This window comes from Myxine glutinosa, chromosome 12, assembly GCF_964187855.1.
Source record: "Myxine glutinosa chromosome 12, kmMyxGlut1.1, whole genome shotgun sequence".
In the NCBI taxonomy this organism is placed as follows: Eukaryota; Metazoa; Chordata; class Myxini; order Myxiniformes; family Myxinidae; genus Myxine; species Myxine glutinosa.
Window position 1 is genome coordinate 35,571,360 of NC_136272.1, and position 24,287 is coordinate 35,595,646.

General features: G+C 45.0%; 1 protein-coding gene across 7 annotated transcripts in view; it reads left to right on the top strand.

Moving 5' to 3' along the window:
• Positions 1–24,287, top strand: part of LOC137437957 (calpain-1 catalytic subunit-like) — a 111,632-nt gene that overhangs the window by 43,753 nt on the left and 43,592 nt on the right. For all 7 annotated transcript variants that reach the window (XM_078766721.1, XM_078766715.1, XM_078766716.1 and 4 more), the window contains 4 exons: positions 1,207–1,292; positions 6,096–6,170; positions 16,507–16,667; positions 18,218–18,387. In XM_078766721.1, coding sequence (XP_078622847.1) covers positions 1,207–1,292; positions 6,096–6,170; positions 16,507–16,667; positions 18,218–18,387 — 492 coding nt within the window. The remainder of the gene's footprint in view (positions 1–1,206; positions 1,293–6,095; positions 6,171–16,506; positions 16,668–18,217; positions 18,388–24,287) is intronic.

Below are 24,287 nucleotides of genomic sequence, written 5' to 3' on the forward strand. Positions count from 1 at the left end.
GTTCCCCGCCTGGATGCTCGTGCCACCCACTGGTGCGCGGAATTATTGCCCCTTGTGCCCGCCCCAATATAACAAATTTGGCTGATGCATTTTCTAACTGCGGCCTAATAGGTGTTTTACATATTTTCGATGGCCTTGACTTTGGCCTTTGACTATTTTGGATCAAATATTGACACACAACTCTGCGGTGAGGTCCAAATAGGATGTGCAAGTTTCAATTTGACATCTTGAAAATTTATTGAGGTAGGGCGATAATAAAATCACAAAATGTCCCATTTGATTATAATGCGGTGAAATTGGTGTCACGGAAATCATCTACGGTATAGAACACAATTTCAGTTTGTGTGTTTGAGTGTTTGTGCAGATGTCTGACCCCCTCCATAAAGGTAAGTTTTAAAGGCCAACCTTTTAACACGAATGTGTGTTCACTGTGGTCTATTTTTTGAGGATGAAACAAACTCGAAAAATATTTTCCATAAAAGAGTAATTACGTCTCTTCTATGTGTGATGTAGACGGTGGCTTGCCAACCTAGACTCAATGGCGGTTTAAAGAAGCGTTTTTTTTTTTGAAACGATAAATATAAGGCGCAGGGAGGTGAAATTTGCTGCATGTGATGTGCAACACATGCAGAGTAATACGAGTGTTCATTTACATCCGTATGATATCTAATAAATAAAGAAGACTCAAGCACACCTGACACTAGGCCGAGGCGTCAGACTTTGGCACGCTCATGAGGAAGCACCTCTGAATAAACTTTACCAACCTGTTATTTTTGACGGGCTTTTTACTGGTATATTTATAATGTGGCGAAATTGTTGTCACAGAAATCATTGACATGTCAAAACAGCTAAATGGATTGTTCTGATTTTGGTGAACCAATTCAGTTACACAATATGTGAATTGTGTTCAAATTTAAAGTCAACAGGATGGAAATTGACGATTTTATGTGACCTTGAAGTTTGACCTTTTGAACTCAAAAACAATAGACCTAGCTTTTGATTGGTGTAGAATAGTGACCTGTAGGTGAATGAATGAATGACTAACAGAGAATAACAGATGAGACCAACAAAATATATACTTGCGAATCTTCAATTTTGCAATTAATAGTTCATATAAACATTTAGCAATTTAATGATAAACCTGATGATCTCAATGCATTGTGGTTGTTTCTAATAACACCTTTTTCGTTCATCACTCATATCCAGGTGGAGTATCAGGGAGACATCGTGCGACTCGTGAGAGCTCGGAATCCATGGGGAAAGGTGGAATGGACAGGGAGATGGAGTGACACGTAAGAGGCAGAATAATTAATTGTTGTGACAACCTGTCTTGCCGTCTTCCAGCATGTTGGTGTTCAGTTAACAGTCAGCTTAACCACAAGGCTAACTGAACACCAACGTGCTGTAAGACGACAAGACAGGTTGTCATTGGTTGCGACACACATACACACACACACCAACACACATTCTCATGGAATCAGACCATGATCTTTGGCACAGGATCTTTGAGAGTGAATCACGAGATTGTCGAGGTCTGGTACTCTGGTGAAAACTCCATCAACCGACATATCGACTTACACCCCACATACATAGCACTACGCAATCAATTACAAAGTCAAAAACGGCAGAGTCATTTGAATGCAGGGAAGCCCTGTGATTGGCAAGGACTTGGACCAATCCATCACGTGAACCGTCCCCAACAGAATGCAACACCTCTGAGGAAGAGAACTAGTTTGTTCTTGAAACGTCAGGCTATTAATAAAGAATTTTTAATTATTTTACTGCTCAGTGTGCTATCCTTTACAATATCAATCCTGAGCTACAAATATTTTGACATGTGTATATATATATATATATATTTGTATATATATATATGTATATTTCAAAAGTGCAGTGGGCTGTCACCGTGAAAGTGATGGAGGACCTTGGTTCGAGTCCCATGTTGAGTCAGAGTTTTTCACACTTAGCCCCACGCAGGAATTTAATTCCTGCTTATAAAAAATATATGTATATTTAAACATATATATGTATATTTATACATATATATGTATGTATGTATGTATGTATGTATGTATATATATATATGTATATATATATAATATACAGTCACGTGAAACAGTAAGTACACCCCATGTAAAGTTTTGACTTTTTCAACATATTTCGACATACAGCTATTTGATCTTCATTTCAGCAATATTGATAGATAAAGGTGATATAATATAACAAATATCATGAAACATTTACATTTTGTAGTCCATTGTTTAATTTAAATAAACATAAATGCAAATTTCGCATGTGGAAAAAGTAAGTACACCCTTGGCTCGAATAGGTGGTATTGCCCCCTTTGGCAGAAACAACCTCAAGTAGGCGTTTCTTATAACTGTCTACCAGTCTCTGACAACGACTGGGAAAAATTTTTGCCCACTCCTCCATGCAGAATTATTTCAGCTGTGCGATGTTTGAGGGGTTTCTTGCATGCACAGCTCGTTTCAAATCCCCCCACAACATCTCTATGGGATTTGGATCCGGGCTTTGACTTGGCCATTCCAGAACCCTCCATTTCTTTCTTTTCAGCCATTCCTTGGTGGATTTACTGGTATGTTTAGGGTCATTGTCATGTTGCAAGGTCCACCTTCGGTTGAGCTTCAACTTTCCGACAGATGGCCTCACATTATCCTCAAGCACCCTCTGGTTCAATGAAGAATTCATAGTGGATTCTATGATGGTGAGCTGCCCAGGCCCTGATGCAGCAAAGCTGCCCCAAACCATAATATTTCGACCACCATGCTTTACAGTTGGTATCAGGCTCTTGTGGTCAAATGCTGTCTTTGGTTTTCACCAAACATGTCTTATGGTACTGTGGCCAAATAGCTCTACCTTTGATCATCTGTCCAGAGCACATTGTTCCAGAAGTGCTGGTCTTTGCCGAGGTGTTCATTGGCAAACTTTAGTCTTGCCCTGATGTTCTTTCTGGACAGCAAAGGTTTCCTCCTGGCACATCTCCCATGTAGATCAAATTTGTGCAGCCTCTTTCTAATGGTAGATTCGTGCACTTTGACATCAACAGTGGCAAGAGCTACCTGTAGGTCCCGTGATGACATTCTGGGGTCCTTGGAGACTTCTTTCAGCATCTTGCGGTCTGCTCTCGGGCTGAACTTGCTGGGGCGGCCTGGCCTGAACAAGTTGGCAGTTGTTTGGAATCTTCTCCACTTGTGGATGATCTTCTGGACAGTCGAATGATTGATTTCAAATTGTTTGGAGATCTTTTTAAATCCCTTCCTAGACTTGTAGGCATCTATAACCTTCTTTCTGAAGGCATCAGAGAGCTCTTTTGATCTAGGCATGGTGACGCCACACACTTCAACAACAAAGAGCAAACCAAACTAAATGTGTGAGGTTTAAATAAGACAGGTTCCTCCAGGATCCTCTCTAACGATGTTCTAATCATTTGCACCTGAGCTGGTGCACCTGATTCTAATTTTAGGTATTTGAAGTAGTGATAAATGTAGGGGTGTACTTACTTTTTCCACATGCGAAATTTGCATTTATGTTTATTTAAATTATACAATGGACTACAAAATGTAAATGTTTCATGATATTTGTTATATTATATCACCTTTATCTATCAATATTGTTGAAATGAAGATCAAATATCTGTATGTTGAAATATGTTGAAAAAGTCAAAACTTTACATGGGGTGTACTTACTTTTTCACGTGACTGTATATATACAGTATATATATATATATATATATATATATATATATATATATATATATATATATATATATATATATATATATATATATAGTTGCGGTTTTTCGAAGCCCGTTCCCTTACAAAGGGGAGATTAAGCCCCTTTTTCTCCTTGGGTCTTCAAAACCGCGAGACCGTGTCGCCACTTCCGGGCAGACGTGGAAAATGGTTTCGGGACAATTTTGCACGTACCTTGAGTACCCACGCCGCAGCGGAGGCGGGAATCGAGTCTCGCACGAACCACGCGTGATTGAGTACACCCGAGCGGATGGCGTACCACGTGACTCGTGCTGTTACCTTTCTATAGAACCCGATCAGAGCGATCTAATTCGTACCACGCGAGACCAATGGTGGAAGAGACAAAAACGGTCGAATCAGAAGGAATAACAGATTTATTTACACTATGTACAGGGATTTGGTAGAAGAAAAGGGACACAGGGCAGAACATAAGCAGTCTTACTTATTTCCCAGACATGGGCCCAATCACTCACACGGGGAAATGGAAGAAGCATGTTCGCGCGCCGAACGCGCCTGCTTCGGTCGCTCCAGGAACAGCTGACCCAGCGTGGCCCTCTGGCGGTCACAGCACGTGTTTATTTAAAGGCAGGCAGGCGGGAAAATCCTTGCGGCGCGTATCAGGCAAAGGCAGGCAGGAGGAAATATCGCGCGTCTGTGGCCCAGTGCGGGTCTCTCTTTACAGCGCGATTAATACTGCGCAGAGCGCGGGGAGCAGGGCAAGTTTGTGTACAACGGGCTTATGCGCATCTCCTTTGGAACTCAACTCAACTCAACTCAGCGCGTCTCCTCTGGGATCTCATTGACGTATTCTCACCCGAACTCAACTGCCGTATTCTCACAACTCTGATCTCATAACTGAGCGCTCCGAACTGACTCAGCGTGTCTCCTCTGGGGTTCTCATCTGAGCGCTCCGAACTCATAACTGACGCACGTGGGGGGCTCTGGGCATAGGGTTATATTGCCCCGCCCTAGCCCGACTCTAATGTTCCAAACCCCGCCTTTTGCCGCAGTGGTAAGTCACTCCCCTCGAGCCCTGATTGGCGGCTCGCGCTTACCGACGGCTCCTCCTCCGCCTTCCTTCGGCCTCGGTCGACTTGTTCAGGCCTGCCGCGTGGTATTTCGGCGCCAAAAACCTCCCAAAGCACCATAAGGACATCTAATTCTCATTATCCTACTCAACGCAAAACTAATACAGGAAAGGTCTTCGCTTACATTTACTAAGAAATAACTGAGCTTAAACGAGGCTACATGTTGTCGTGTAACTAACTAGGAGGGGAAATTAACCTTTATTATAAAACCACAAAACCGCAACAATATATATATACACTCGCTTGGCTCAGCTCGCTGCGCTCGCCTCACCAAGCGTCGTCAGAGAGGAACGGGTTTGTTTTAGCTGAGGATAATGACTGTACCTGAGTTGCTGTGTTGTCATGATTGACACCAATCATACAAACAATTATTTTGCACAAATTTATTTGTCGTGTTTGTGATATTACATTTTTATAAGCAATTTAGGTTGAAGATTTAGGTTGAAAAAATAAATAAGAATAAAAAAAAGAACCCCTACAGCACATACATACGGGAGTGATAGGTGCAGACTGGAAGCTTGGGATGATTACACCTCACCACCACGTAATTCAAAACACCTCACCACCACAAAATTAAAAACACTTCACCACCACGTAATTCAAAACACCTCACCACCACAAAATTAAAAAGACTTCACCACCACGTAATTCAAAACACCTCACCACCACAAAATTAAAAACACTTCACCACCACGTAATTCAAAACACCTCACCACCACCACGTTATTTAAAAACACTTCACAACCACAGAAACAAAAGTTTGAGGGAGTAGTTCAGTGACAACACAGACACTGCCCAGATATGTAGATATATAGATGGATGACTGTACCTTAGTTGCTGTATTGTCATGGTTTACACCAATCATAATACAAACAAATATTTTGCACAAATGTATTTGTAATATACGTGGTATTACATTTCATAAACAATTGAAGACTTAAGTTTGAAAAAAAAAATTTTCAAAATACTTTTCAAAAAAAATACTCTTAGGACATACCCACGGGAGATATAGATGCATACCAGAAGTTTGGTACGATTTCACAAAAGTTTGAGGGAGCCGCTCAGTGACAAGACAACACAGACACTGCACAGATATATATATATACACACATACATACACTATCTGCATGTCAATTCGGTGAACTTGTGTGTAGCAAGTGTTATGATTATTGTAAACAATGGCTTAGCATGCAGGATGTGATGTTCTGCTCATTTGAAATGTATTCGTTTTCAGCTCTTCAGAATGGGATGATGTCAGCGATGAAGACAAAGAAAGGCTGCAGATAAATGGAGAAGATGGAGAGTTCTGGTAAGATTTATTTTTCAGGGTGGGGGGACGTGGGGGATCTGAACTTCAGGGGGGGGGGAGGGATCTGAAGTTCAGGGGGGGGGGAGGGATCTTGCACGTAAATTACATGCTGGACAATTAAACAATGTGACACCAGTGATCAGTGGCGTAGTGATGGGGGAGGGGGTGGAGGAGGTGGGGGGTGAGGAAGGATGGGGTGGAGGAGGGGGAGGTTGGTGGAGGGTGGGGACGGAGGCGGAGGCGGAGGGGGGGGTGGAGGAGGGCGGGGGGGGGGGTGGAGGAGGGCGGGGGGGGGGGGTGGAGGGGGCGACCGCATGAGGCGCGAAGTGGATGGGGCGCCAAATGACACACTTAAAAAAAACGTTTTAATGCTCCATTTGGTTGTATTGTATATAAATTATTATACAACCAAGTCATGAGATCATGAGAAGCAAATTTCAGATCCACGTTTTACAGTTTAAGCTACGTGTCAATGTGTCATGTCGATGTTTATAAACTCCTTTCCATCCATTCACTTTTTTCCTAATTCCTATGTCGATCACATCGCACAGGAAATATATTTGTGTTACAGTGTTAGTAATTATTGGGCTGCCTGCTGCTTACATCTCTTATCTTGTATAATGAGGTTTATTATGCACTCGGTAACATGAAGATCGCCCATTGGCCCAAGGGATGGAGGGGTGTAACTGTTGGAGGTTTGTTATGTAATTACATCGATCAAATCTAGATATCTCACGGTGTTATGTCCCAATCAGCGAGGCCAGGATCACGTGTCAAGTGACTTCTTTAACTTCCTTCCCTTCCTCTGCTGCTCTGTCTCATCAGCTCCAGTCTCTAGGCCATATAAATACCTCACCAGGCTGCATATAAATACCACACCATGCTGCATAGAAATACCACACCATGCTGCATATAAATACCACACCATGCTGCATAGAAATACCACACCATGCTGCATATAACTACCACACACTGCTGCATATAAATACCTCACCATGCTGCATATAAATACCACACACTGCTGCATATAAATACCACACCATGTTGCATATAAATACCTCACCATGCTGCATATAAATACCACACCATGCTGCATAGACATACCACACCATGCTGCATAGAAATAAAACACCATGCTGCATATAAATACCACACACTGCTGCATATAAATACCACACACTGCTGCATATAAATACCACACCATGCTGCATAGAAATACCACACACTGCTGCATATAAATACCACACACTGCTGCATATAAATACCACACCATGCTGCATATAAATACCACACCATGCTGCATATAAATACCTCACCATGCTGCATATACTACCACACTATGCTGCATATAACTACCACACCATGCTGCATATAAATACCACACCATGCTGCATAGAAATAAAACACCATGCTGCATATAAATACCACACACTGCTGCATATAAATACCACACACTGCTGCATATAAATACCACACCATGCTGCATATAAATACCACACCATGCTGCATATAACTACCACACCATGCTGCATATAACTACCACACCATGCTGCATATAACTACCACACCATGCTGCATATAACTACCACACCATGCTGCATATAACTTCCACACCATGCTGCATATAACTACCACACCATGCTGCATATAACTACCACACCATGCTGCATATAACTACCACACCCTGCTGCATATAACTACCACACCATGCTGCATATAACTACCACACCGTGCTGCATATAACTACCACACCATGCTGCATATAACTACCACACCGTGCTGCATATAAATACCACACCATGCTGCATATAAATCCCACACCATGCTGCATATATATACCACACCATGCTGCATATAAATACCACACCATGCTGCATAGAAATACCACACCATGCTGCATATAAATACCACACCATGCTGCATAGAAATACCCCACCATGCTGCATATAAATACCACACCTTGCTGCATAGAAATACCACACCATGCTGCATAGAAATACCACACCATGCTGCATATAAATACCTCACCATGCTGCATATAACTACCACACCATGCTGCAAATAAATACCACACCACGCTGCATATAAATACCACACCACACTGCATATAAATACCACACCACACTGCATATAAATACCACACCACGCTGCATATAAATACCACACCATGCTGCATATAAATACCACACCATGCTGCATATAACTACCACACCATGCTGCATAGAAATACCACACCATGCTGCATATAAATACCACACCATGCTGCATGTAAATACCTCACCATGTTGCATATAACTACCACACCATGCTGCATATAAATACCACACCATGCTGCATATAAATACAACACCATGCTGCATATAAATACCACACCATGCTGCATAGAAATACCACACCATGCTGCATATAAATACCACACCATGCTGCATATAAATACCTCACCATGCTGCATATAACTACCACACCATGCTGCATATAAATACCTCACCATGCTGCATATAACTACCAAACCATGCTGCATATAAATACCACACCATGCTGCATATCAATACCACACCATGCTGCATATAACTACCAAACCATGCTGCATAGAAATACCACACCATGCTGCATAGAAATACCACACCATGCTGCATAGAAATACCACACCATGCTGCATAGAAATACCACACCATGCTGCATAGAAATACCACACCATGCTGCATATAAATACCACACCATGCTGTATATAAATACCTCACCATGCTGCATATAACTACCACACCATGCTGCATAGAAATACCACACCATTCTGCATAGAAATACCACACCATGCTGCATATAAATACCACACCATGCTGCATATAAATACCACACCATGCTGCATATAACTACCACACCATGCTGCATATAAATACCTCACCATGCTGCATATAACTACCAAACCATGCTGCATATAACTACCACACCATGCTGTATATAAATACCACACCATGCTGCATATAAATACCACACCACGCTGCATATAAATACCACACCACGCTGCATATAAATACCACACCACGCTGCATATAAATACCATACCATGCTGCATATAAATACCACACCATGCTGCATATAAATACCATGCCATGCTGCATATAAATACCATGCCATGCTGCATATAACTACCACACCATGCTGCATAGAAATACCACACCATGCTGCATATAAATACCTCACCATGCTGCATATAACTACCACACCATGCTGCATATAAATACCATGCCATGCTGCATATAAATACCACACGATGCTGCATATAAATACCACACCATGCTGCATATAACTACCACACCATGCTGCATATAACTACCACACCATGCTGCATATAACTACCACACCATGCTACATATAAATACCACACCATGCTGCATATAAATACCTCACCATCCTGCAAATAACAACCACACCATGCTGCATTTAAATACAACACCATGCTGCAAATAAATACCACACCATGCTGCATATAACTACCACACCATGCTGCATATAAATACCACACCATGCTGCATATAAATACCTCACCATGCTGCATGTAACTACAACACCATGCTGCATATAAATACCACACCATGCTGCATATAACTACCACACCATGCTGCATATAAATACAACACTGTGGTGCATATAAATACCACACCATGCTGCATATAACTACCACACCATGCTGCATATAACTACCACACCATGCTGCATATAACTACCACACCATGCTGCATATAAATCCCACACCATGCTGCATATAAATACCACACCATGCTGCATATAAATACCACACCATGCTGCATATAAATACCACACCATGCTGCATATAACTAGCACACCATGCTGCATATAAATACCACACCATGCTGCATATCAATACCTCACCATGCTGCATATAACTACCACACCATGCTGCATATAAATACCACACCATGCTGCATATAAATACCACACCATGCTGCATATAACTACCACACCATGCTGCATATAACTACCACACCATGCTGCATATAATTACCACACCATGCTGCATATAAATACCACACCATGCTGCATATCAATACCTCACCATGCTGCATATAACTACCACACCATGCTGCATATAAATACCACACCATGCTGCATATAAATACCACACCACGCTGCATATAAATACCACACCACGCTGCATATAAATACCACACTATGCTGCATATAAATACCACACTATGCTGCATATAAATACCACACCATGCTGCATATAAATCCCACACCATGCTGCATATAAATACCACACCATGCTGCATATATAAATACCACACCATGCTGCATATAAATACCACACCATGCTGCATATAAAGACCACACCATGCTGCATATAAAGACCACACCATGCTGCATATAAAGACCACACCATGCTGCATATAAATACCACACCATGCTGCATATAAATACCACACCATGTTGCATATAAATACCACACCGTGCTGCATATAAATACCACACCATGCTGCATATAAATACCACACCATGCTGCATATAACTACCACACCATGCTGCATATAACTACCACACCATGCTGCATATAACTACCACACCATGCTGCATATAACTACCACACCATGCTGCATATAACTACCACACCATGCTGCATATAACTACCACACCATGCTGCATATAACTACCACACCATGCTGCATATAACTACCGCACCGTGCTGCATATAACTACCTCACCGTGCTGCATATAACTACCACACCGTGCTGCATATAACTACCACACCATGCTGCATATAACTACCACACCATGCTGCATATAAATCCCACACCATGCTGCATATAAATACCACACCATGCTGCATATAAATACCACACCATGCTGCATATAAATACCACACCATGCTGCATATAAATACCACACCATGCTGCATATAAATACCACACCATGCTGCATATAAATACCACACCATGCTGCATATAAATACCACACCATGCTGCATATAAATACCACACCATGCTGCATATCAATACCTCACCATGCTGCATATAACCAGCACACCATGCTGCATATAAATACCACACCATGCTGCATATAAATACCACACCATGCTGCATATAAATACCACACCATGCTGCATATAAATACCTCACCATGCTGCATATAACTACCACACCATGCTGCATATAAATACCTCACCATGCTGCATATAACTACCAAACCATGCTGCATATAAATACCACACCATGCTGCATATCAATACCACACCATGCTGCATATAACTACCAAACCATGCTGCATAGAAATACCACACCATGCTGCATAGAAATACCACACCATGCTGCATAGAAATACCACACCATGCTGCATAGAAATACCACACCATGCTGCATATAAATACCACACCATGCTGTATATAAATACCTCACCATGCTGCATATAACTACCACACCATGCTGCATAGAAATACCACACCATTCTGCATAGAAATACCACACCATGCTGCATATAAATACCACACCATGCTGCATATAAATACCACACCATGCTGCATATAACTACCACACCATGCTGCATATAAATACCTCACCATGCTGCATATAACTACCAAACCATGCTGCATATAACTACCACACCATGCTGTATATAAATACCACACCATGCTGCATATAAATACCACACCACGCTGCATATAAATACCACACCACGCTGCATATAAATACCACACCACGCTGCATATAAATACCACACCACGCTGCATATAAATACCATACCATGCTGCATATAAATACCACACCATGCTGCATATAAATACCATGCCATGCTGCATATAAATACCATGCCATGCTGCATATAACTACCACACCATGCTGCATATAAATACCTCACCATGCTGCATATAACGACCACACCATGCTGCATATAAATACCATGCCATGCTGCATATAAATACCACACCATGCTGCATATAAATACCACACCATGCTGCATATAACTACCACACCATGCTGCATATAACTACCACACCATGCTGCATATAACTACCACACCATGCTGCATATAAATACCACACCATGCTGCATATAAATACCTCACCATCCTGCATATAACAACCACACCATGCTGCATTTAAATACAACACCATGCTGCAAATAAATACCACACCATGCTGCATATAACTACCACACCATGCTGCATATAAATACCACACCATGCTGCATATAAATACCTCACCATGCTGCATGTAACTACAACACCATGCTGCATATAAATACCACACCATGCTGCATATAACTACCACACCATGCTGCATATAAATACAACACTGTGGTGCATATAAATACCACACCATGCTGCATATAACTACCACACCATGCTGCATATAACTACCACACCATGCTGCATATAACTACCACATCATGCTGCATATAAATCCCACACCATGCTGCATATAAATACCACACCATGCTGCATATAAATACCACACCATGCTGCATATAAATACCACACCATGCTGCATATAACTAGCACACCATGCTGCATATAAATACCACACCATGCTGCATATCAATACCTCACCATGCTGCATATAACTACCACACCATGCTGCATAGAAATACCACACCATTCTGCATAGAAATACCACACCATGCTGCATATAAATACCACACCATGCTGCATATAAATACCACACCATGCTGCATATAACTACCACACCATGCTGCATATAAATACCTCACCATGCTGCATATAACTACCAAACCATGCTGCATATAACTACCACACCATGCTGTATATAAATACCACACCATGCTGCATATAAATACCACACCACGCTGCATATAAATACCACACCACGCTGCATATAAATACCACACCACGCTGCATATAAATACCACACCACGCTGCATATAAATACCATACCATGCTGCATATAAATACCACACCATGCTGCATATAAATACCATGCCATGCTGCATATAAATACCATGCCATGCTGCATATAACTACCACACCATGCTGCATAGAAATACCACACCATGCTGCATATAAATACCTCACCATGCTGCATATAACTACCACACCATGCTGCATAAAAATACCATGCCATGCTGCATATAAATACCACACCATGCTGCATATAAATACCACACCATGCTGCATATAACTACCACACCATGCTGTATATAACTACCACACCATGCTGCATATAACTACCACACCATGCTGCATATAAATACCACACCATGCTGCATATAAATACCTCACCATCCTGCATATAACAACCACACCATGCTGCATTTAAATACAACACCATGCTGCAAATAAATACCACACCATGCTGCATATAACTACCACACCATGCTGCATATAAATACCACACCATGCTGCATATAAATACCTCACCATGCTGCATGTAACTACAACACCATGCTGCATATAAATACCACACCATGCTGCATATAAATACCACACCATGCTGCATATAACTACCACACCATGCTGCATATAAATACAACACTGTGGTGCATATAAATACCACACCATGCTGCATATAACTACCACACCATGCTGCATATAACTACCACACCATGCTGCATATAACTACCACACCATGCTGCATATAAATACCACACCATGCTACATATAAATACCACACCATGCTGCATATAAATACCACACCATGCTGCATATAACTAGCACACCATGCTGCATATAAATACCACACCATGCTGCATATCAATACCTCACCATGCTGCATATAACTACCACACCATGCTGCATATAAATACCACACCATGCTGCATATAAATACCACACCATGCTGCATAGAAATACCACACCATGCTGCATATAACTACCACACCATGCTGCATATAACTACCACACCATGCTGCATATAATTACCACACCATGCTGCATATAAATACCACACCATGCTGCATATCAATACCTCACCATGCTGCATATAACTACCACACCATGCTGCATATAAATACCACACCATGCTGCATATAAATACCACACCACGCTGCATATAAATACCACACCACGCTGCATATAAATACCACACTATGCTGCATATAAATACCACACTATGCTGCATATAAATACCACACCATGCTGCATATAAATCCCACACCATGCTGCATATAAATACCACACCATGCTGCATATAAATACCACACCATGCTGCATATAAATACCACACCATGCTGCATATAAAGACCACACCATGCTGCATATAAAGACCACACCATGCTGCATATAAATACCACACCATGCTGCATATAAATACCACACCATGCTGCATATAAATACCACACCATGTTGCATATAAATACCACACCATGCTGCATATAAATACCACACCATGCTGCATATAAATACCACACCATGCTGCATATAACTACCACACCATGCTGCATATAACTACCACACCATGCTGCATATAACTACCACACCATGCTGCATATAACTACCACACCATGCTGCATATAACTACCACACCATGCTGCATATAACTACCACACCATGCTGCATATAACTACCGCACCGTGCTGCATATAACTACCGCACCGTGCTGCATATAACTACCTCACCGTGCTGCATATAACTACCACACAGTGCTGCATATAACTACCACACCATGCTGCATATAACTACCACACCATGCTGCATATAAATCTCACACCATGCTGCATATAAATACCACACCATGCTGCATATAAATACCACACCATGCTGCATATAAATACCACACCATGCTGCATATAAATACCACACCATGCTGCATATAAATACCACACCATGCTGCATATAAATACCACACCATGCTGCATATAAATACCACACCATGCTGCATATAAATACCACACCATGCTGCATATAAATACCACACCATGCTGCATATCAATACCTCACCATGCTGCATATAACCAGCACACCATGCTGCATATAAATACCACACCATGCTGCATATAAATACCACACCATGCTGCATATAAATACCATACCATGCTGCATATAACTACCACATCATGCTGCATATAAATACCACACCATGCTGCATATCAATACCTCACCATGCTGCATATCAATACCTCACCATGCTGCATATAAATACCACACCATGCTGCATATAAATACCACACCATGCTGCATATAAATACCTCACCATGCTGCATATAAATACCACACCATGCTGCATATAAATACCACACCATGCTGCATATCAATACCTCACCATGCTGCATATAACTACAACACCATGCTGCATATAAATACCACACCATGCTGCATATAAATACCACACCATGCTGCATATAAATACCACACCATGCTGCATATAAATACCACACCATGCTGCATATAAATACCACACCATGCTGCATATAAATCCCACACCATGCTGCATATAAATACCACACCATGCTGCATATAAATACCACACCATGCTGCATATAAATACCACACCATGCTGCATATAAATACCACACCATGCTGCATATAAATCCCACACCATGCTGCATATAAATCCCACACCATGCTGCATATAAATCCCACACCATGCTGCATATAAATCCCACGCCATGCTGCATATAAATACCACACCATGCTGCATATAAATACCACACCATGCTGCATATAAATACCACACCATGCTGCATATAAATACCACACCATGCTGCAGATAAATCCCACACCATGCTGCATATAAATCCCACACCATGCTGCATATAAATCCCACACCATGCTGCATATAAACCCCACACCATGCTGCATATAAATCCCACACCATGCTGCATATAAATCCCACACTATGCTGCATATAAATACCACACCATGCTGCATATAAATCCCACACCATGCTGCATATAAATCCCACACCATGCTGCATATAAATCCCACACCATGCTGCATATAAATCCCACACCATGCTGCATATAAATACCACACCATGCTGCATATAAATACCACACCATGCTGCATAGAAATACCACACCATGCTGCATATAAATACCACACCATGCTGCATATAAATACCACACCATGCTGCATAGAAATACCACACCATGCTGCATAGAAATACCACACCATGCTGCATATAAATACCACACCATGCTGCATATAAATCCCACACCATGCTGCATAGAAATACCACACCATGCTGCATATAAATACCACATCATGCTGCATATAAATACCACACCATGCTGCATAGAAATATCATTTTGAGTTTGTTGATCCCTTCTTCTTCGTCTTCTTCTTCTTCATCTTCAACACAGTTTCAAATATTAACAGAAATTATTTTTCTGTGCACCTAATGATGTGTGGATATGTGTGCTGGCAGGATGGAGTTTGAAGAATTTAAGCACCTGTTCTCACGTCTGGAAGTGTGCAATCTCAGTGCAGATGCTCTGTCTGATGACTCACCTAACACATGGGCGTCAAGCGTTTGTGAGGACAGCTGGGTCAAAGGCTCCACTGCTGGAGGCTGCCGAAACTTTCCAAGTAGGTTGCGTTACAACGTGTAATGCAATGTTCTGGGCATTTCACTCTCAATCACACTGCATGCAAATGTTTTGGATTTTCCTTTTAAATAAGTCGATTGCACCAAACAATGCCTTTGTCTGGGGGTACCTGGGGGGAGGGGGGGGGGGGGAGGGGGCGGGTTGTTCCATTGGCAAGCGGCTCGCTATTGCTTGCTGTCGCTCTCCAAGCCAGTCGTTCTGCATCAAGCACTTTGCAGGTTGCTCGCCTAACCGCTCGGCAAGCGATTGAGAGGTGCTTCGTTATGTTCGTAAAAATGGCCGCAATGGTCAGGTTCAAAACGATCCAGTACGACAACCAATGAAATGTTCAGATGCATACCCCTGTTATGTATACTCATAATGTTATTAGAATGTGCATTTCATTCTTTAGTCGTTACTTCTACCTTTCAATCTAATTCTTTCAGATATATAAACCTGTAAAATTCCATCACCCCCCTTCCCAAAATGAACAATGGTCGGGTCCATCGATGAGCTTGGCAGGGGCCTCCTCTTTATGTTTCACTATTCCTTTCTCTTTCTTTATTTTCCTCTTCCTAGCACTCTCTGTGGGCACTGCTAACACAACAAATTCCTTTGGGGAAGTTGTTGTCTCACGATGATCGAGTAAAACTGAAAATGATGGCTGGGGCAGCATTTGTTCAAGTACCACAATAGCACTGTTTATGCCGCCATGTTGTTAAGCAGTGCCAATCACTCCGTTCCGTTGCAGTGCTAGCTTGAGCGTTTTGAATCAAGCGAGCCGCTTGCGGGTGTCAATAGCTTTTGAAACCTGTTTGGAAATGTGGTCTTACCCAGGAAAGGTCATGTCTGATAGTAAAGCGGCAATTGGAGCTTCTTCTGAGACATTACTCACAGGAAATAGAATTACCTTGGGGGAGTGGTCGGCCTACCACTATCTAGACTCTAGAGGGAGTGGCTTAGCTTCCCGAAAGTCTTGTAGCTCAGTCGAGACAGAGAAAGCAATGATATAAAAGGTGAAGGTTGGGTGGCACAAGGGACAGTCTAAAATCAAGGTATGGGACAAGGGCAGAAGCATCATCCAAGGAACCCAATTCTTTCCTCAAGCTGCTACCGTAGCACGTGGTCAGGACGCAGCGCTCCTACCAAAGGAAGTCGTTTTGGATTTTCTGTCCAAGTCATTCCGTGATAAGTCTTAACTATTCAGCCAACAAAGGCTTTGTCTATAGTTCAGTTGGATACATCCCTGTGGGCTGGGTCCCCAACATCACATCTCTCTCCTGGATTATGCGGCATCTAAGCTCTTAACATTATTGAAATCTCCCACCACGAGGCCGAAGCACAGGGACTGTTGCTCTCACATCTCAGACAGGTGGCTTCTCTTTTTGTATCACCTTTCCTCCCTTCTAGTTCATCTCGGGCCACCAGTCAGGTGTGAGGCTTCACTTTGCCACACAGTAGAAGCCAATTGCCATCATGGCCTGTATTATTAACACAAGTTCTAACCATTATGACGTCCCCAATCCCTCCTTCTCTTCTCTCCTTCCTCAGACACCTTCTGTATGAACCCTCAGTTCCGTCTCACACTTGACGAGGATGATGATGACCCTTACGATGGCGTGGATGGATGTTCGGCTCTCGTTGCCCTCATGCAGAAGGACAGGCGTCGCTACAAACGCAGAGGACAAGAACTGCGCACCATTGGCTACACAATTTACAAGGTCCCAAAACATAGGTCACCTTCGTGTATAAATGTTTTATCTGCATGTTTTAGATGAGTGGAATCATATTAAGGCCAAAGTTTATAGTCAGGTTCACTATGTCAATAAATTATATTTCGTTCAAAATCATGGTAGATTAGCAAACCTATACATTTTTGGAAAGGTTATAGCATAAGGAAACTAAAAATCAATGTTTACATTTGGAGAGATACCTGTATGGCGGCCATTTTGGATTTTCAAAATGGCCACTGTAAAATACATATTTTGTTCTATTTCTGCCTCGAATTACCCTAAAAACTTTTAAAAATATACTAAACCTATATTTTCAGGGACAAGGAATCCAATGAAAGTATCAAATTAGTGCTATGGGGAATGGTAAGACACGAATCAAAGGTTTTGAATTGCAAAATACTGTCTTTATATTCGCGATAAGTTGCATAATCAAATACATGTTATCATTTTGTACAGGCAGTTAATAACATCAAAATGTGTCACAATAATTCATATCACCAAACATACACAGGCAGTCAGCAAAATCATATATACACATGCAGTCAGTGTAGTGAAATCGTATTCGTACTGAACCCGGGGTGATGCTCGCTGCACGTTGACACCGCTAGGGGCGTGACTATAAGACCCGCTGCTGCGAACGGTGCTCCAGAGACTTCTCCTGTGACATGTTACATCGGTAGCCTCGCTAACGGTACGCCTGTATAGAATATCCAGCTTGCTTGCATTGAATGATATGAATGGACCCATGAGATGTCGCATCGTATACTTATTGTGTATTTCTACTTTACAGGATGATGTGATGATCTAAATGCAATTAAACCAACTATTGGACTAAAGTTGTGTGGACCTGATTGGTTTTCCACAACACTTAATTGCATTTAAGATCCATGGCTGGCAACAAGACGCTGACGGTGTCCATCTTCAGCGCCGACCCGCAAGCCGCGGATGGTGGCTTGCAGCTGAAGCACTGGCTCAGACAATTGCAGAATCTTTTTGATGAGCCTGAGACCGCTCCGACGGCTGCCGCAAAGCTAGCCGCTCTCCACGCAAAAATCGACTACCGGGTGTACAACGCTATCGCTCAATGCGCGACGTACGACCTCTCCATCGCCGAGCTCAAACGGCTATACATAAAGGAAAAAAGCCCGGTGTACGCACGCTATTTGTTGCAAACGCGACGCCAGCAACCCAACGAGGCGATGGACCACTACGCCCAGGAGCTCCGGCAGCTTTTGCTGGACAGCGTCAGGGAGCCACGGACTCCCGCGCAGGCTCAGGATGATCGTCTTTTAGATGCCTTCATTGCAGGGGTCTCCTCCCAGGAACTAAGGCTCAAACTCTTGGAGAAGACCGACCTGACCTTCGCTACGGCGCTCGAGCAAGCGACAGTATACACCGAAGCGCGGATGCAATCGAACACCTATGATCGCACGCGCCTTTTGGCGGGCACCACACTACACGCCCAGCCGGAGAGTGCTACCGCCGAGGACGCGGATCCGCTCGCTGAACTCCGGGATGCTCCGGAGGAAGACCCAGCCCTGACGGCTGCCGTTACGACCAGACCCAAGGCCTTGCGCGGGGCCGCATGCTTTTTCTGTGGGGGGCCACGTCATGCCCGGGTCGTGTGTCCGGCACGAGACGCTATATGCCATTTGTGCTCGTTAAAGGGACATTACGCGAAAGTGTGCAGGAAAACGGCACGCGGCTCACTGACTCGCACAGTCGCGGTCGCGCGGGCGCAGCGACCTTGAATGGGCTCGTTGCGGAGCCCGCGAGAGCACGACACCCGGCGCCTTACCCGACTTCGAAGGGGAGGGCCCCTCTCTGCGGACCCCTGGGCGCTCAGACGTCCTTGGCGGGCGTCACCGGACAGCCACCACCGTCTCATTCTCCATCGGGCACAAAGGCCGTGTCCTTGGCCAAACTCCGGGCCACGCAAGGGGCTTTGAAACCACGCCAAGCCCCAGCGGAACGTACTCCTCGAGTCGTCCACGAGCTAACAGCGGCCCACGCCCCGACAAAGGAGATAAGGGAGCTTTCCAATACTACGGAGGCCTTTTGCTGCCAAAAATGTCAAAAGGCGTTTTCGAATACTACGGAAGCCTTTTTCTGCCAAAAATGTCAAAAGGCGATTTCGGATACTACGGAAGCCTTTTTCTGCCAAAAGTGTCAAAAGGCGATTTCAAATACTACGGAGGCCTTTTCTCGTCAGAATTGTCAGATTTTGAATCGCGAAACACCGGAATGCTGGGGAAAGCCCTCTGATGACGATAATGGATTCCCCATGGTCGACGCAGACTCCGGCCACGACCACAAAACTGCTGCTGGCGTAGGATCCACCCGCGAGGCTGGTCCGACCCATTCGGGGGGCTCAGTCCCGCTCCCAGCAGCCTCGTCTGGCCTGGCTCAAGCCCTTATTCCCCTCATGGTTGAAGGCCATTGTGTTCGGGCCTTGGTGGATACAGGATCTACGGATAGTTTTATCGACCGGCGACTTGTGCTCAGGCATGGATGGCGGATCTGGCGGTCTACGAGACGAATCTTCATGGCTTCCCAGGGGCTTCGGCTCAGCACAAAGGGGGAATGCCGATTGAAACTCGTGCTAAAGGGACGGGTTTTCCCTGATGTACACCTTATGGTTTTACCCGCATTATGTGCTGATATTCTGTTAGGACACGATTTTCTTAAGCTGCATGGACGTCTGGTAATGGAGTTTGGTGGGCCTGACACTCTTGTTGTGGGGGCGGACGACGCGCTTGCGGTGTGCGCCCTAGCGCAAATGGACGTCCAGCCGCTTTCGCTGTTCCCCAATCTAACCTCCGACTGCACCCCTGTCGCGGTAAAATCACGACGCTACTCTCGCGCTGACATGCAATTCATTGCGGACGAAACGGCTCAGCTCTTGAAAGACGGCATCATAGAACCTAGTAGGTCACCGTGGCGCGCCCAGGTCTTGGTGGTGCGCAGCGAGGCCCATCGCAGACGCATGGTAATCGACTATTCCCAAACGATTAACCGCTTTACACAGCTGGATGCCTACCCCCTTCCGGGGATGGACGCGCTAGTGCAACAGGTGTCCCAGTATTCGGTCTATAGCACTCTCGATCTCCGTAGTGCGTACCACCAGATCCCTATCTCTAGGGCGGATCGTATCTATACCGCATTTGAGTCGGGGCAGCGGTTGTACCAATTTACGCGATTGCCTTTTGGGGTAACGAACGGGGTCGCTTGTTTCCAGAGGGCCATGGATGACCTCGTTGCGCGGGAGCACTTAACCGATGTTTTCGTCTACCTCGATAATCTTACGGGTTGTGGATATGACCAAGGGCACCATGATGCTAATCTGAAGCGCTTCCTCGAGGTCGCGCAGCGGTATCACTTAACTATGAACGAGGATAAGTGCCAATACTCCCTACGCACGATAGATCTTCTGGCGTACACCGTGAGCCATGGCTCTGTCGCTCCGGATAAGGAGCGTCTGCGACCTTTGCTCGACATGGCCCCTCCCTGCGATCGGGCGTCCCTGAAGCGCGCCCTTGGGCTGTTCGCCCATTACTCCAAATGGGTGCAAAGTTTCTCCGCGAAACTTCGCCCCCTTGTGGCCTGCGACACCTTCCCCCTGAGTTCGGCCGCATTGACGGCCTTTGAAGGCCTTAAGACCGACATCGCCCGAGCCGCCGTGGCGACAATCGACGAGAGCAGCTCGTTCGTCCTCGAAAGTGACGCCTCGGATCAGGCCATCGCGGCGACCCTCTCCCAAGGGGGGCGTCCCGTGGCTTTCTTTTCACGGACTCTTACCACCGCTGAGCGGAGGCACTCGTCCGTTGAAAAGGAAGCATATGCGATCGTCGAGTCTATTCGGCGATGGCGCCCGTACCTACTCGGGCGGAGCTTCCAAATCATCACGGACCAGCAAAGCGTTGCGTTCATGTACGACACCTTACACGCCCAGCGCATTAAGAACGAGAAAATCACTCGCTGGCGTATCGAACTCGCCGACTTCTGTTACACCATCAAATATCGCCCGGGGAAGGATAACCAGGCCGCCGATGCCTTATCACGACCGGCTACATGTGCTGGTATCACCTCTTTGGAGGGCCTACGGGTGCTGCATGCCACTGCGGGCCATCCCGGCGTAACGCGTTTCGCTCATTTTGTGCGGAGTGGGAATCTCCCATACTCGATTGACGATATCCGCCGTATCTGTCGCGACTGCGCTATCTGTGCGGAAATCAAACCGCGTTTCTATAACCCTCCCATGGGGACTCTGGTGAAGGCTACACGCCTGTGGGAACGCTTGGCGATGGATTTCAAGGGCCCATTGCCGGTGTTGAGCGGCTCTCGCTATCTGCTCACTATCGTTGATGAGTACTCGCGATTCCCCTTTGCTTATACGTGCGCGGACATGACTGCTGCCACGGTGATGCGATGCTTACAGAACTTGTTCTCAATGTTCGGTTACCCGGCCTATGTCCATATCGACCGGGGTGCGGTCTTCTTGTCTCAGGAGGTGCGCGGCTATCTGCTCCAAAATAACATTGCGTCTAGTTACACCACGCCGTACAGACCCCAGGCTAATGGGCAGATCGAACGCTTCAACGGGATTATCTGGAGGGCCGTCATGCTCCACCTCCGGACCCTCGGCCGGGGCCTCGATAAATGGGCTTGGTCGCTACCTGCGGCGTTGAACTCGATCAGGGCTCTCCTGAGGACGGCAACCAACCAAACTCCCCACGAGCGACTTTTCCACCACCCCAGGAGCTCGGGGTGTATACGGTCTTTGCCCAGTTGGCTCGCTGGGCCCGGGCCGGCCTACCTTAAACGGGCGGTTCGCGCGAGCAAGTACGACCCCCTAGTGGACAAAGTGCAGATTCTCCAGGCTAATTCCTGAGCATGCTCGTGTGATGACGGCTGATGGCCGTGAGACTAATGTCTCCGTCCGTCACCTTGCCCCTTGTGGGGTCGACGACCTAAGTAGGGAATCGGACGAACCGATCGAACCCATCTATGAGTCTATGGCCTCTCCCGACGCTCCCATCGCCGAAAGTCTACCGACCCTCCCCTCGCCGAGACTACCTGGGCCCAACGACTTGGAGTTACCCCCTTCGTCACCCGACCCTGTTGGCGCCTCTGACGCCGGGGACACAGGGATACGTGATGCCGTACCCGGGGAATTTCGGACGCGTGCTGGCAGAGAAATTCGCCGCCCGGCCCGATACGGTTGGGTCGACTGATATTCCGCTCCCTATTCGTGCTGACGCTCACTCGCTTTTAGCCGCGCGGCCGTATAATTCTGACGGGGGGGGAGAATGTAGTGAAATCGTATTCGTACTGAACCCGGGGTGATGCTCGCTGCACGTTGACACCGCTAGGGGCGTGACTATAAGACCCGCTGCTGCGAACGGTGCTCCAGAGACTTCTCCTGTGACATGTTACATCGGTAGCCTCGCTAACGGTACGCCTGTATAGAAAATCCAGCTTGCTTGCATTGAATGATATCATATCATGATATCATTCAATGCAAGCAAGCTGGATTTTCTATACAGGCGTACCGTTAGCGAGGCTACCGATGTAACATGTCACAGGAGAAGTCTCTGGAGCACCGTTCGCAGCAGCGGGTCTTATAGTCACGCCCCTAGCGGTGTCAACGTGCAGCGAGCATCACCCCGGGTTCAGTACGAATACGATTTCACTACATTCTCCCCCCCCGTCAGAATTATACGTCAGAACTAGGGCATTGCCCGTACGTGGGTGCCCGTTCCTTGCCAAAAAAAAAAAAAAACGCTACCCGTACGCTCTACCCCGCCCGTACGCCCGTAAACAAAAAATAACAACGCTCTTCGCTTCCGCCCTTCGCTCTGACTGAATTGGGAGAAATAATGCGCATA